We start from the raw sequence: 16,787 nt of genomic DNA on the forward strand, positions 1-16,787 counted from the left end.
TTCAACAGTAGATGATATCCCATAATAGGATTTGGATTTGTTCAGAGTCCTGGAGACCTCAGCCATCAAGCCGCCTCCCCCTATAGCTGAGACAGTGCTGGGCCAGCCAATCCGATGAAAGGACCCCTCTACCTGACGAATCCTGCGATCCTCCATCAGGGATGACTTTACCTCAGGCAGGCAAAACAACTTGGCAGGTGGGCCGTGGCACCAAGTGCCACATTTGAGTACCGAGAAGAACAACAGAATAGGTGAGGGTTAGTAACAAATTCTATTATGTTACTTATGTTTTAGTGCTAATGACAGTCTGTGCAGTGGATCAGCAGCTCTAGTCAGGGTGTGCAAAACTGAAGTAGTGAGTCTTCAGCCGCATTTGAAAGCTGAGACCGATGGGGCATCTCTTATAGTAGCAGGCAGACCAGTCCACAGTTTAGGGGTCCTGTAACTAAAAGCTCGACCTCCCACTGTTATATTTTATTAATTCTTGGAATCAGAAGCAGGCCGGCATCTTGAGATCTTAACCCCTTCACCGCCCTCTGCCGGATATATCCGGCACCGCTGTTTTAATGCTAGCGCCATACTGCCGGAATTATCCGGCACATTTGCCTGTGGTTATATGAATGCCTGGCAAGTAGTATAACTGACGGTTTGGCGTGGGTATTATTACTACGTTGTATTTCGACAACTCTGTGGTTGTTTTGGCCGGTCATGTGACGTGATTCGCATGTAACAGCTGTGAATATGGCGAAACGTAAACTGACTTCAAGTGAGGCTTTGCAGGCGATTTTGGACAGTTCTGATCATGATTGTAGCAGTTCTGAAGAAGATTTTAGTGACAGTGATGAGCAGCAACGTGCGCTGCATGATATTGTGAATGAAGACGCATCGGATGACGGCGCTGAGTGGGTGTATCCCCAGCATCTCAGCTGGGCTGCTGCCCGAGGTGAACTACCTTTTCTGCATTCGTTTGAGGGAACGTGTGGCTTTATTGTTGATGTAAACAATTACACTGCTGAGCAGTTTTATGAGCTGTTTGTGTCACCTGATTTGATTAGACATTTTGTTCATCAGACAAATCTGTATGCAGCACAGTTTATTGAGAAAAATCCCAATTTACCTCCACATTCCCGTGTTCGTGCTTGGGTAGACACTGATGAAAACGAAATGAAAAAATTCATTGGGATTTTGATGTTGATGGGAATAATCAGAAAACCAGATATTGAGATGTACTGGTCTACAGATCCTATGTATGCAACACATATTTTTGCAGCTGTCATGACACGTAACTGATTCTCTTTGCTGCTGAAATTCTTTCATTTGAATGACAACAGAAACGAGCCAGATAAGAAAGATTCAAACCGCGACCGCTTGTTCAAGCTACGTCCTTTGATTGATCATTTATTTGAAGCATTTCAGTTGCCCTACATGCCAGGACCGTCAGTTGCAGTTGATGAAAGTTTATTGTCGTGGAAGGGCCGCTTACAGTTTCGACAGTATCTACCATTGAAAAGGGCACGGTTTGGTATCAAGATGTTTTGCTTAGCTGAGAATTCAGGTTACATTTATAGATTTCGTGTATACACTGGCAACTTGCACAACATTTAGTGGTCAATACTGCTTGAATAAATGTAAAAAATGTAAAAAAACAAAAATTGTTCAGATTTCGCCTGGCTTGGGGAATATTTAGGGAGTTGGCGGTTAAAGGGTTAATGTGTGCTCTGGTTTGTAAGTCATGATGAAGTTCAAACAAGTAAGCCGGACCTCGGTCATTTAAGGCTTTATATGTTAAAAGGAGGATTTTGAAATCTGCCCTAAACTTAACCGGGCGCCAGTGTAAGGATTTAAGAACTGGAGTGTTGTGTTTGTATTTTCAGTAGTCAATCCTACTAGAAATAAACAGAATGCATAGAAAGCTCCTTAACTTCCCAACATTTTAAAGATTGAAGAACCCTGATTTGTACAACTTTGTAATATGTGCTTTAAATGGCATGTTAGAGTCAAAGAGAACTCTTAGACTGAGGGCTGATTCAATAAAATGAATGGGGACTCCAACTGAGTTAAATGATCTTAATACATAATTCGCCAGCCTCCTCACTCACTCACGTCCGTCTGAAGCCGAATGCGCAGTCGCCTTCTGCGCAGCTGCCCGAAATACCTTACGAGACCAACATCGTGAAAAATTCAAAGAGAAAGGCGACTTTGACCGACATCCAACCCCAACATCGCGGCAGGCAACGGGTTTACAGCCACAAAAATTCAACGAGAAGCCTCTAGAGGCCTGAAAAGCGATTTCGACTACAGCTCAAGGCCTAATTACACATTCTGATTCAATTACACATTCATTCAATACACCTATATTAAGTTTGTGGTGCTTATACTTATTACTATTCCATATTGTACTGGAACATTCATCATTCAATATTATACTATAGGCCTGGAAAATTCATCAACTAACAGTACAAGCCTGTACAGTAATGAGTAAAGCGGACTACAATCATTACAAAACAACTTCTTCGTTACTTATCATTTGTTCTTCATACACTGCTGACACAAACTCATGCCCGTTTCATCTTACGTTGTCAAAACGGGCTCTCTGTCTAGTAAGTAAATATTGTTACAATCAGCATCACTCCCTCCAATAATTAACATCTCTGTTTAATTTGTGTTTAAATTTGAGGACCCCCTGTTTACTGAGCACTGGGACCTTTCAAGTCCGGGTCAGGTCAGGAAGTCCTCTCAGGTAAGCCTGCACAAACGTTTTCAAAGGTCTGAGGGTAAGACTGAGGAGCTCCCCCTAGTGGCAATAGGCTTCCCTGCAAAGTGCCCACACCACGGAGTGTCACTGGGGAACACCGGGCTGTCCTCTCCACAGTCCTCCTGTGAATTGAACCTCCAGTGGGCTCTTACTTAACAAGGGTAGTACGTCGGGTCTTCCCTGTCCCACTTTAACAGCAGTAGCACGTAATGACAAAGTGAAAGCTTCTTCTCAGTATGGCAAGAGTTTGTCATATAATTCCAGATGAATTATAAAAAATACCTTTTCATTTTTTTAACTGTACTGCTTTATATGTGGAGTCCGTCAAATTCCAAGTTGGTCAGTCGGTCAGTCATTTTCCAACCCACTTAGTCCTGAACAGGGTCATGGGTGGTGCCAGGGTCTATCCCAGCTGGCACAGGGCACAAGGCTGGAACAAACCCTGGATAGGATGCCAGACCATCGCAGGGCAAGCACACACACACACACAGACACACCAATCACACAGTGGGGCCAGTTTAGGTTAACCAGGTCACCTAATCCTGCATGACTTTGGCCTGTGGGAGGAAACCCACACAGACACGGGGAGAACATGCAAACTCCACGCAGGGAGGACCCGGGAAGTGAACCCACCTTACTGCGAGGCAGCAGCGCTACCACTGTGCCACCGTGCCACCCCATATCATAAGTTACAATAACAACCTAAATCACACTTAACAAAAACTCACTTAAATCTTTGAAACAATGAAAAAGTTCTATTAGCGATACTGAAGTGGCAGATGCCTGCTGGGTCAGGCTCCATCTCCCCTGTGCTCCTGCTCTGGATAGGTCACTTTACACAATCAATGGACTGAAGGATATGTGTGTGTGTGTGAGTGTGTTTTAAATATGCAATCTTTAGACCCACGCACAGTGCGCCTAAATAGAAATCAAGCATGCCATGTCAGTTCATTTCTATAGCACCTTAAATAGCCAAGGTGCTCTACAACATAATAAGATATAGCAATCAACAAAACAATTTAAAGCAAATATAAGCAAAATAATCCAAATGCATGCAACAGATCACCCATCCATCCGTCCATTTTCTAACCAGCTGAATCTGAACACAGGGTCACAGAGGTCTGCTGGAGCCAATCCCAGCCAACACAGGGCGCAAGGCAGGAACCAGGGCGCCAGCCCACCGCAGGGCACACACTAGGTACAATTTAGGATCGCCAATGCACCTAACCTGCATGTCTTTGGACTGTGGGAGGAAACCCTTGCAGACACGAGGAGAACATGCAAACTCCACACAGGGAGGACCGGAAAGCGAACTCAGGTGTGCCGCCGCAACAGAACACATTCATTCTAAAAGGAAGGGCTCAAGAGTGCAGAGCAGCGTCGAATCACAAATGGGTCTTGAAGGGTATGTGGGGAACTTTGAGAATCGTCTGCCACTTGACATCAGCAAATCTACTGAACCGCTCATTGACTTCCAGACAGAAAAGATCTGAGCTTTGATATCAGTCCGAGATGACGATGGCTGAATGTATAGGACTGGCATATCTGAGGTCTGAACCCAGGATAAAACCCAAACTCTTCACAGTCAAGCTGGGCATGACACCCCCAAAGCCCACACTCAGGTTCTTTAATTTCAAATTGAACTGATTTGGATTATTTCCCATTGTCTTATCACCATCTTACACATTGAAATGAGGAGACCTGGATGCCACATACAAATCTGTTAACAGTGAAACTGAAATGTTAAAAGTTAAAAAAAATCTACAATGTAAGACTTACTGGTTTACAGCCTTCCTGGACCACCTCTGACCCACCATGAGGCTTGGACATTGCCTTTTTCTTGCAAATGTATCCATGGCTTTTCTCACAGGAATGATCGAGCCATTTGCCATCCTGAAAAGAAAGACATCTTGAAAACACCTGCCGTGGAGACTCAAGCCGGGCATGACGGAGCCACGATGCAGCAGTGCCAAGCACTGGGCTGTGAAAAGGAGGAAAACGGCAGACCAAGGAGGACAAATGTGACTAAAGGGGGTCAGAAAAAGAGCCATAAGTAACCATCAGAACTCATAACTGTATTGTACGTACCCTTCTCTTGTCATACACACGGCGAATAGGAGGGAGCTGAAGCGACCATGTGAAGGTAATGCCATGCCATGCCAGGGGGTGGAGGGTTGCACTAAACCTAATTCTGTTATCTCTACAGACCAAACATGGGAAATCCGGTCTGATGCCACATTGACGATGTCACTTCCGATCCCGGCACCAAGAACGACGTCACTTCTGGTGTGGACCCTTTAAAGACGCCATCTTTCCTGCTTAACTTCATTTCAGATCAGGACTCCAGTCAATGCACGTGAGTGCCGTTTCAAAACCCATTTGCAGCCATGGACAATACATGGGTGGCTGGTCCCATTCCTTTTGGTGTGTGTCGAGGCGAGTCATTTCACACTCTCTAAGGCTCAGCTCAGCTTCCCATGACTGAAGACGATACTCTGACCCACCCGTCGATCTCCTGCTCCCTTCTTCTTTCGCAAGACCCTAAGATACTTCAACTCTACCACTTGAGGCATCCCCAGATGACAGGGGGTCTTTTCCGGCCTTTTCCATCGGAGATCCATGACCTCTGACTTGGGGGTGCTCATCCCCGTCCCGACCGCTGCAGCACATGTCTGAGGTCACAACCCGATGAAGCCAGCAGGACCCCATCAACTGCATATGAACATTTTATTAATAAATTCAACTGTTGACGGTGACTAATGATTTGTTTTGCACCACATCTGGCCCTTAATGGACAAACCCCACCGGGCTGGACGGCAGTTGAGGAGAGGCTGGTGGTGGAGGAGCATCAGATGAACGGCTGAATGTGTGTGCATACAAACGGATGCGTGATGTGCTTACACCCAATATGGTGCATAACAGTCAGCGCTGGGCGATTACCTTTCCTTTCATGAGCACACAGTCCTCCTGGAAGCCAGAAGCATGGCTTGGCTCTCCAGTCTGCCACTTGGTGAACGTCACATGGGAGCCATCAGTCCATTCAAAAAGCATCTGCATCTTCAGGTCATTCAGTCCAATCCAGAGCTCATCGCTCGGCCCTAGGAAGGAAAGCACCCACCATTAATAAGATCTCTACCAGGCTCCATCCCTTTAGTCATCAGACATCTTCAGAAATGTGCAGGAGAAGGAAAGGACAAGGAAATGAATTGTGGTAGAAAACAAAGCACGGGTCAAAACCAAAAAATCATCATCTTGGATGAACAAGGTCACCAAAAATCAAAGTCAAGAAGCAGAACATGAAGTCAAAGCCAGGTAGGCCCACAAGAAAATTCATAAAGTGTGGCTGGAGACAACTCTCTGGAGGTGGCTTACTACTGGGGTGTTGTACCGTGTTGGCCATTGTGGATGTGGTGAGAAGTCAAGCAAAATGACACCTCTTATTGGATAACTCACAGGTGTCGATCTCCGGTCCTGGACGGTCGCAGTGGCTGCAGGTTTTCATTCTAACCATCTTCTTAATTAGTGATCAGTTTTTGCTGCTAATTAACTTCTTTTGCCTTAGTTTTAATTATCTTGACTTGGACCTCCTGGTCATTTCTTTTCTCTTAATTAGAACATTAGAACACTCTAGATGAGAACAGGCCATTCAGCCCAACAAAGCTCACCAGTCTCATCCACTTGTTTCTTCCAAAAAAAACATTAAGTCGAGTTTTGAAAGTCCCTAACGTCTTACTGTCTACCACACTACTTGGTAGCTTATTCCAAGTGTCTATCGTTCTTTGAGTAAAGAAAAATTTCCTAATGTTTGTGCGAAATTTACCCTTCACAAGCTTCCAACTGTGACCCCGCGTTCTTAATGAACTCATTTTAAAGTCACCGTCTCGATCCACTGGACTAATTCCCTTCATCATTTTAAACACTTCAATCAGGTCACCTCTTAATCTTCTTTTCCTTAAACTGTAGAGGCTCAGCTCTTTTAATCTTTCCTCATAATTCAACCCCTGTAGCCCCCCGTAATCAGCCTCGTCGCTCTTCTCTGGACCTTTTCTACCTCTGCTTCCTGCATCTGAGCCAATTCTGCACCCATCTAAAAACATCACCCTGAACTGCTACTTCTTGTAGTTTGATGCCCACCCTCTCATGTGGCACCTTATCAAATGCTTTCTGAAAGTCCACATCAATAATCTCATCTGCTCCTCTCTGGTCGTATCCTTGTGTTTCCTCCTCATAGAATTCCAGCCTGTTAGTAAAACACAACCTCCCTCTTCTGACCCCACGCTGACTGTCTTGTCCTTGCCAGGTGTTGCTCAGTCTTATCCTTAATAATTCCTTCCATTAATTTTCCTGTGATGTTTCATTTTAAGCTTACTGGCCTATAGTTGCTTGGATCTGCTCTGTCACCCTTCTTATATAATGGGATGATAATTTGCCATTTTCCAGTCCTTTCCAGTGTGCAATGACTTCCTAAAAATATGTGTCAAGGGTTTATATCTGTACTCGCTAGCCTCCTTAAGAACTCGAGGGTGAATATCATCTGGTCCTGGTGATTTGTTTGATTTCAACTTATTTAATTTGAGCTGCTCTTCTCCCTCTACAATTTCCAAATCCCTCAGTACCTCCTTAGTAGTCCCTGTTACCTCTGGGAGGTTATCTGCTTGCTCACTTTAGCAGCCTAACAATAGTGAGATGCAAAACAAGACACCGTGTGACCAGCTAACCACAGTATCTGAAAATAAAGAAAGGTGAAGGTCTCAGTAAGGTTAATCTACTCAGGTCACCAAAACATTTTGACGGCGTTCTTAGAAAAAACAGAAAATGCTGGTCAGAATTTCCAGAGTGTGTTTCCGCGTATGGCATGACTTGTCAACTTAGGACAGGCCTCTCCATTCTCCAAAGTGAACTTGTTGGATATGGCGCAGAATCAGAGCAGGACTTCACATGGGGACCCCTATTGCCAAGCACATACACTTCAATACACGCTGCTGTGCTTTACCGAGTACATATCTGTGGTGCCCTGATCAAAAGATGTTGTATAAGTTAAGGACGGGGTGATTATATTAGAACATTAGAACATTACAACACCCTAGACGAGAACAGGCCATTCAGCCCAACAAAGCTCGCCAGTCCTGTCCACTTATTTCTTCCAAAAAAATATCATGTTGAGTTTTGAAAGTCCCTAACGTCTTACTGCCTACCAACACTACTTGGTCGCTTATTCCAAGTGTCTATCGTTCTTTGTGTAAAGAAAATGTTTGTGTGAAATTTACCCGTAAAAAGTTTCCAGCTGTGTCCCCGTGTTCTTGATGAACTCATTTTAAAATAACAGTCTCGATCCACTGGACTCATTCCCTTCATAATTTTAAACACTTCAATCAGGTCACCTCTTAATCTTCTTTTTCTTAAACTTTCTTTCTTAATCTTTCCTCATAACTCATCCCCTGTAGCCCCCTGTAATCAGCCTAGTCACTCTTCTCTGGACCTTCTCTAGTGCTGCTATGTCCTTTTTGTAGCCTGGAGACCAAAACTGCACCCAGGACTCCAGATGAGGCCTCACCAGTGTGTTATAAAGCTTGAGCAGATCCTCCTGTGACTTGTACTCCACACATCAAGGCGCTATATAACCTGACATTCTGTTAGCCTTCTTAATGGCTTCTCAACACCGTCTGGAAGTCGATAGCTTAGAGTCCGCTATGACTCCTAATCCTTCTCATAAGGTGGACTCTCGATTTTCAGACCGCCCATTGTGTATTCAAACCTCACATTTTTACTCCCTATTTGTAATTCTTTACATTTACTGACATTAATTTTCATCTGCCACAAATCTGCCCAAGCCTGTCTGCTGTCCAAGTCCTTCTGTGATGATATAACGGATTCCAAATTATCTGCTAATCCACCTATCTTGGTATCATCTGCAAACTTAACCAGCTTGTTCCTTATATTCCAATCTAAATCATTTCTATTTATTAAAAATAGCAGCGGCCCCCGCACTGCCCCCTGCTGGTCACCACTCTTAACATCACCCAGTTATGGTGAGGTTTCTTGCACCATCACCCTTTGCTTCCTGTGTCTGAGCCAATTCTGCACCCATCTACAAACATCACCCTGAACTGCCACTTCTTTTAATTTGATGCCCACCCTCTCATGTGGCACCTCATCAAATGCTTTCTGAAAGTCCAGATAAATAATCTCATATGCTCCACTTTGATCGTATCCTTTTATTGAGGGTATGAGGGTGCGTATTCCACAGAGAAGTCACCAAAGTATGGCGTCAAACCAGCATGCCAGGCGAGCCATCTGTTAGTAGGCAGACTTTAGTGCAAACGAGACCTTCAGTTTCAGCTAAATCAGTGACCTGCTGAGCAGACCTCAAAGACACAACGTTGGAATTCTTCTCTTGAAAGCAGAAAAAGGCTGAGCAGGCACTTAGATAATGGGAGCTGAGCCTACCGTAGCCGAGCTGAGAGATGACAAAGCTGTGCTCCTCGATGTTGTGAATGCTGGCCAGGAAGGCCCCTTCTTTGTGACACGCGGTTGAAGCCTCCTTCCAGATCTTCTTCGATCTCTCAATGTAGTAGCAGTGGCCGGCGTAGGGCACCCAGTGGTTTTGACAGAACCCGGGCTGATCCGTTACTGCAAAGCAACAAAAGATGAGTTGACGTTTATCTGCTGTAACTTGCTCACTGGATTCAACTTTGCTTTCAGTCAATGAATCAAACGTTATTTAAAATACCAAAATACTTCTGGTGTCTCTCCTCACTGGAAATACTGACAATGAGAATCAATCTAAAAAAGGTGAGTTTAGAATTAGGGCCTTCCTAAACCCACCTTAGACCCCCATTGCCCAGGTGCCTAGTGATGTCAATCAGGCCTAACCAACACCAAAAGCCTGAATACTTCAAGAAAGGCCTGAGGACTACACACTAAACAAGGCCCAGGGGGCTAAAACCCACCATGTTGTGATGATAATTCATGAAGCAGGCCAAGGGCTTCATTGGCCTACCCAGAAGTGGCTCACCCAGTCAAGCTTACCCAAAACTATGACTTGTAGGCTTCTGGTGTAGCAGGCTGCAAACGAAGAGAGCTGTCAAAATAAGACAAACGTGTCCCAAACGAAAACAAAAGCCCCACAAGGAGGAGGATTACCATCAACCACTGGCTTGTGCACAAAAGGGAAAATTAACAATCTTTATTTACATTAACACGTCATGTCCAGAATTATCTTGATTTATGGTTGTCTGAGCTCGTTCTTCACATCGCCTCTTGTAACCTACAGAGGACTGGTGGTCACTCATTCCATCTCCAACTCGCAGGTATAAATTAAATTAAACAAATAAAGTAAATATATTTGGTTTCAAAATTCAGGTTCAATTTTAACCCCGGAAGGCACACATTTAAAAAAACGGACCTGCAGAGTCAACATCCACATCTCCTCACGTGAACTGAAGCGATGTATAAATTTATGAACACCCAACCTGGCGTCAACGCTGAGGTCGAAGTCGCATTCCCTTTTCTGCAGATGTAGCCGAGCTTCTTCGAGCACTGGTCACTTTCCCACTTGCCTCCTTTGCCAGGATTGATCACAGCGCAGTTCAGTCCAGGTACGTGAGATGGAGATCCTTAAAGGGCAGCAAAAGTTAGGCAAGGTAAGAATTTTAAGGAGTCTATGAATACGGCAGACCAAAGAGACTTTTGGGGATACCTCAAAACGAACCTTGTAAGCTTCTTCACACATGCGCCTCTGAGGTTTGCCTTCTGCTCTGCTGCTCTGGGACACAAGGGGGCATCGCTACTGATGGTAACAACTCCCACATCTCCCACAGCCCTAAGTAACCGCCCACAGTGAGAAACTGACTCCGCCCCCTGTGGTTACTCCACTATCAAAGTTAGAAATGAGAAGCTACCGGCATGGCACATCTCACTCGGGAGAGAGCAGACTGTTGACTGGAGCTCCTGCCTCAAATGGACGCACTTGAGAGAAGACCAAAGAGGGCTCTTGTTTAAATTTTAGTCAACCTGCTTATTCGTTTTTCTTTATCGGGTTCTCCATCAAGCACCTGTTTCTGTGTAAATATTAATAGGGCTGACCCAATTGGTGCCCAAACACTTCCTCCATGACCTGTGAGTTCCCTCGGTGAAATGTTTAGTGGTAGTGAGTCCCAGAGATGAGGGGCACTACGACTAAAAGCCCCGGAGCCAATGGTGATCAGGCGTGCAGGGGGGTAATGAGAAGCCCAGACGTAGAGGACCTAAGAGTACGGTTAGGTGTATAAACATGTATTTTGAGACACATTGTATGAAAATGTGCTGTATAAATAAATGTGGTTGTAACTCTAACCTTTAGGACTCTCAGACTTGAGTCAGTGTGAATGAAGTGCATTTTAAGATATCTTCAGCACTTTCTGAGATAACATCTGGACCATGTTTGAGATGTGCACTTGTGGTGTCTTACAAGGTATAAAGAAACTATTTAGAGATTTCTAGAAACACATCTGAGGTTTACGGCGCCCCTTACCCGGCCCTTTAATGGAAGGTCTAGGAGAAGGAGCCTATCTAAAAGATTACCCCCGCCCTCGGAGAGCTAGAGGGCTGCCAACACCACCACCACCATGGTGTACAACAGTACCATGGATTTGGAGCATTGAAGATCAACCCTGCTGGGGCCTGTGGCCACTGCCAGGGGGCTCCTAGGGTGCTGCTGAGCCCTTAATTGCAGCACTTCCACCACATCCAGAACTGAGTCAACAAGCACCTGGAGCACTTCTGGGTGCCTTATAAAAGGAGCCAGCAGCCACTGCTCAGGGAGCCAGAGTCAGGAGGAGGTAGACCAAGCTTGCCCAGAGGAATGGAGTAAAGAGAAAGAGAGAAAGAAGAGAAATGCATTGTGCTCTGGACTGTGTTGTACTTGTGGGAAACGGGAGAAGGTGTTTCCCACGAGGGAAAAATAAAAATAAAAAACGTGTGCCTTGAACTTGTGTCTCACATCTGTCTCTGCCGGGTTTGGGTGGCGGTCCGCACCCTGGTGGTCCACAGGTGTCTTCAATTTTATTTCACATATCAGGACACGATATTCAGAGCTCTTAGCACAGATGATAGTGTTTTTTACAGGTATTCTTAAAATGTGGCTTGGATATCTTGAAATATTTTAAGATACATTACATGGAGTTAACCCCATTTTAAAAAGTGAGGCAATGAATCTGAGGTATCGGAGAGGCCATTTTAGACGTCTTAAATGTGACTCAACATGGAGATATGTCAGGATGCATTTTAAGATATCTTGAGTACGACTTGAGATCTTGAAGTAACACCCAGACCATTCTGAGATTTAGGAAATGCATTTTGCCGCAACTTTCACCAGGAATGGATTGGAGACGGTGGCACTGACCAGAAAGCAGGAGACAGAGCTGGAGATGACACAGTTAAAGATGTTAAGATTTGCATTGGGTGTGACGAGGATGGACAGGATTAGAAAGGAGGACATTAGAGGATCAGTTCAGGTGGGACGGATGGGTGACAAAGTCAGAGAGGCGAGATTGTGTTGGTTTGGAGAGATGCTGGGTATATTGGGAGAAGGGTACTAAGGATAGAGCTGCCAGGTAAGAGGAAAAGAGGAAGACCTAAGAGAAGGTTTATGGATGTGATGAGAGAAGACATGCAGGTGATGGGTGTGACAGAACAAGATGATGAGGACAGGAAGATATGGAAGAAGATGATCCACTGTGGCAACCCCTAACAGGAGTAGCTGAAAGAAGAAGAAGCTTCAGAAGATGAGACTGGAGGAAAGGAGATGCACTAGGCACCCTATCCAGATGCTTTTCCTGTCTTGGGCCTTAGGAATGTTGGGATAGGCTAAAGCTGATCCACGACCCTAACCTGGATAAGTGGGTTTGAAAAATGAAAGGATGGATGGATGGATGAATGAATGAAATGCATCTCCAAATATCTTAAAATACCTGTCTGTGCAACTCAGAGTATTTGAAAGCCGTGTCAAGATATCTTAACACTTTGGACGTGGCACTTGACTTATGTCGACCTCAACTTGTGTCGTAGAGAGTCAGGGCACCTGCTCTTGAAAGAAAGGCACTCTGAGTCTCAGGATAGGCAGCAGGATCAAGTTTTACTTCGTGATGCACACACGGACTCAGATTGATTGAAATGAGCACCCAACGTTGGGCAAACCTGACTTTTGTTGCAGTTCTTATCACCCAACACATTTCTCATCCTCATCTGACTCCCGACATTCAATTCCCTCAAAACTGCCTCCAACTTCCACCAATATTTTCCCAACTTAATGAACATGACATCCTTTCTATTTGTCAGGCTCGCTTGACAGGCCCAGTGGTCCACACCACCAATATTTCCAGCCTAAAAGTTGACATTCCCCATCTGGAAGAGGGGAGTTTGCTTTCTCCACTCCTCTTTGTATACCAGACTTTTGACTTTTAATATATTGGTGGTTTCTAAAATACTCAGAAAAATCAAAACACATAGGCATAGGCCTTTTTAAGTTGAACCCTTACACTACTAGTGCTCAATAAGATAGAATACTTACTTGTCTTCTTGTGTGCTCATGGTTCTCTTGGAATACATATAAATTGTCAATTCTATAGATATAAATCTCTCTACAATCCCCCCCTTTGGGACTCACTAAAGCCCCAGCAGTTTTTAGAACCCAAAAGGAGACAAGGGGGACCAGACCTCAGTCTTCTTTTGGTTCTTGAACCCAAGACCATAGCAATTCTTCACAACCTCCTGGTCCTTGTTTTCTCCTCCTGGTGACCCAGAGGCCAAACACTTTGAGGGGTAGAGGGCAGTAATCCGCTGTAAACGTCGACAAAACTCTCTGTTATGTTAAAGTTCAACGCTCTTGACCAGAAGGAAAGCCAGCTTCATTGACTTCACCTCAAATCGTCTAAACGTCTAAAATGAGCCACAAGTGTCACCACAGGCAGCGGTGACAGCAACAATACAATGAGAGCAGTCGTGTCTTATGCAGAGTTCTTTTGAAGATTTTGTAGATGAAATCACAAATGTGCCACTCTTTTTAAATACAACTCATTATTTTGAACTATTTTTGATCCCAAGTTAATCACACTGCTGATGGCACAACACAACACACAATGGCGTGGCCAGCTGTGCCAGCGTTAACTTAAAGAAGCACATTACAGAGCAGTGATGACATGCATATGAATAACGGACGTTCAAATCAGTTCACTGTGTTAAAATCCACACTTACCCGGGGCCCAGTTGAGGTATCTGAAGGGGCTGCTGTCACTCCATTGCCAGCCACTTTCAAAGTCTAAACTGTTCAATCCCATCCACAAAGGGGTGCTCAAAGAATTTGTCAAACCTGTTTCAGAAGACAGAGAAGAAGCAAAGCAGCTGTGTTAGCCATCATGGAGGTTTGCACTGAAACAAGCTCCACATTCTTAAACTGGCTTAATCCACATCAAGGTCACTGGGACTTTTACGTGAATTCTTTAGAAAAAATGTTAAGGTGACCTGATTTTTCCCCCTTATACAGTTTATTAGGGAGACCATAACTGAACGGCCCACTCTTACCTCACGGTCAGGGTTGACTGCCATTGTATTTCAGTACTCCCCTTCATTTTATATCTGTAACCTCAGGTGATAAGAAAGTGCCAGAACAGACTGGAGAAGACATCACACATTTATTAACTGCTATGGGTAATATGGCTAAAACACCTCAGTACAGCGAGTGGTGGCAAAACAATCCAACATGATCAAAAGTCCCCCTAATTTGGGGTGTTCTTAAGAAATGCAAAGATTTACTTCATGAGGTAGAAGTACATCAGAAACAAGAATAATTGTGTTAAATATTTAAAATATTAGAAGTGTTCCTCAATTTCAATATTTAAAGTTTAAATATTCTCGATTGTAATAGAAATTTGTCATTTGTCACCCTTTGATGGAGGTCTGTAATGTCAAAAAATCAAAAATAAGACCCTATTCAAACCACCGAATTAAAATAGTCTGAAATGATAGCCCACATGCTTAGGTTTGAAAATTGTCATTTTGATCCTTTGGGGAGTGGCTTCTTAGGGGGCTTGGACCACCAGTGATGATTCAAACATCTAAAATATGATCACATTTGCGATCAGCACCCTTGAGATAGCATTAAACGACACTCCACATGCCGAGATTACCACTCTTCATTTGCTCTAAGTATTATGAAAAGGCTGCGGTGGGTTGGCACCCTGCCCAGGATTGGTTCCTGCCTTGTGCTCTGTGTTGGCTGGGATTGGCTCCAGCAGACCCCCGTGACCCTGTGTTCGGATTCAGCTGGTTGGAAAATGGATGGATGGATGTTATGAAAAGGGGTATCTTTGACCACTTATATTCCATTTAGGGGTGGAGCCCTGGGGTCCTTTTGAACGTTTTTGCTGAAGACACCTATTGGTTTACTCTGGATCCTACCAGTATAATTTCCTAAATAAGATATGGTTCAAAAAACATCCTAAAAATGAGGCTTTCTCAGATCTAGAGGGACAAAATTAGGGCTGGGGGGGGGGGCACCCCAAAAGCTCAACATCGTGCAAAAGTAAACATCACGAGGTGCTTCAAGAAGAACTGAAGGTCGATTTCACCTGTTCGACCTTACAGGCGGTCACTACATAATCCAGTTACTCCAAATGTGGATGTGAAAAGGAAACGTCACAATGGGAGGTGGGTCTTCATCTCAAACGCACGGCCATATTTGAGTGGATTCCATTTTCGTTCACAAGACAGTTTCTCTGGGAGTTGTCTATGAGTATTTAGCAAGTCTTTTTAGTAAAACTACACGTCTGGGAAACAGTGAGCCCAGGATTAGATAACTCGATGTGTGAGGTTAAGCGACACGAGTAGCAGGAGATATTTGATATTGACTGCTCTTGCTACGTGTTGATCAGAATGGACGATGTCACGCACGTACACTTGGGAGACAGCTTAATGGCTCTGGTGATGGTAGTTACCCACCGAACCAGGAGTTGCCACTGTTTGCTGATGCTTCCCCTCTCTTTCTCCCTCTGCACAGCTAGCCATTCCACCTCTGATGTCACTTCCGGCATCTGCACTCCTGGACCCGCCCCTTCCTGCCTGGAAGTCATATGACCAGCAGTTCTCCAGTTTCAGACTACTCTGTTTTTATGGCGTGTTTTCTTTATTTATTTTGCATCTAATTATATGGGGTCACCAGGGTGGTAGCCCACCTCTTTCACGTTGTTATATCTCACTTTACAACGCCTGATCTATCAGAGACTTTGTTAATTCCATTCTGCATGGAGACTAAAAACTATGTCCTCACCACAAACCCCACGGGGTTAGTAACGTATAAGAATAATCTCCTCTTTGGGTGGAGTTTTCCTTTTAGAAGTCATTAATGAGATCACTAATGAAGACGTCTCTGTCTCTTTAGCCTATGCTAGGAATACGAGAGCCAAGCGAAAATCTTCACCACTCTTGGCCTCCCAGGCCCACCAGCACGGTGGACTCATCTGACAGCAAAATGTATCTGGAAAAACAAAATAGAAATGCCAATACCTTTCCAAATGCTATTCTTCATAATTTGTGGAGCCCTTTTTCAAGATTGCACTGATTTTTAACAATAAATGTAACGTGCACAAACACGTCGTGGTGTAGAGAATGAAGAAAATGGGGCAGAGATGTGCGGTCAGGGGAGGCACCTATCATCATGAAAAGTAAAAAAAACAATAATGATAACATAAAATGAATTTGTCCGCTGGTCTGTGCTACACATTTGTTTTCCATCCATCCATCCATTTTCCAACCTGCTGAATCCGAACACAGGGTCACGGGGGTCTGCTGGAGTCAATCCCAGCCAACACAGGGCACAAGGCAGGAACCAATCCTGGGCAGGGTGCCAACCCACCGCAGGACACACACCAAGCACACACTAGGGCCAAGTTAGAGTCACCAATCCACCTAACCAGCATGTCTTTGGACTGTGGGAGGAAACCGGAGCGCCCGGAGGAAACCCATGCAGACACGGGGAGAACATGCAAACTCCACGCAG

General features: G+C 44.6%; 1 protein-coding gene across 1 annotated transcript in view; it reads right to left on the reverse strand.

The window, feature by feature from the left end:
- mrc1a (mannose receptor, C type 1a) overlaps positions 1 to 16,787 on the reverse strand; it is a 158,169-nt gene that overhangs the window by 103,454 nt on the left and 37,928 nt on the right. The window contains 5 exon segments of the mRNA XM_051929229.1: positions 4,535 to 4,648; positions 5,696 to 5,853; positions 9,203 to 9,385; positions 10,228 to 10,371; positions 13,989 to 14,102. Coding sequence (XP_051785189.1) covers positions 4,535 to 4,648; positions 5,696 to 5,853; positions 9,203 to 9,385; positions 10,228 to 10,371; positions 13,989 to 14,102 — 713 coding nt within the window.

The sequence above is a fragment of the Erpetoichthys calabaricus genome, chromosome 6, assembly GCF_900747795.2.
Source record: "Erpetoichthys calabaricus chromosome 6, fErpCal1.3, whole genome shotgun sequence".
Classification (NCBI taxonomy): Eukaryota; Metazoa; Chordata; class Cladistia; order Polypteriformes; family Polypteridae; genus Erpetoichthys; species Erpetoichthys calabaricus.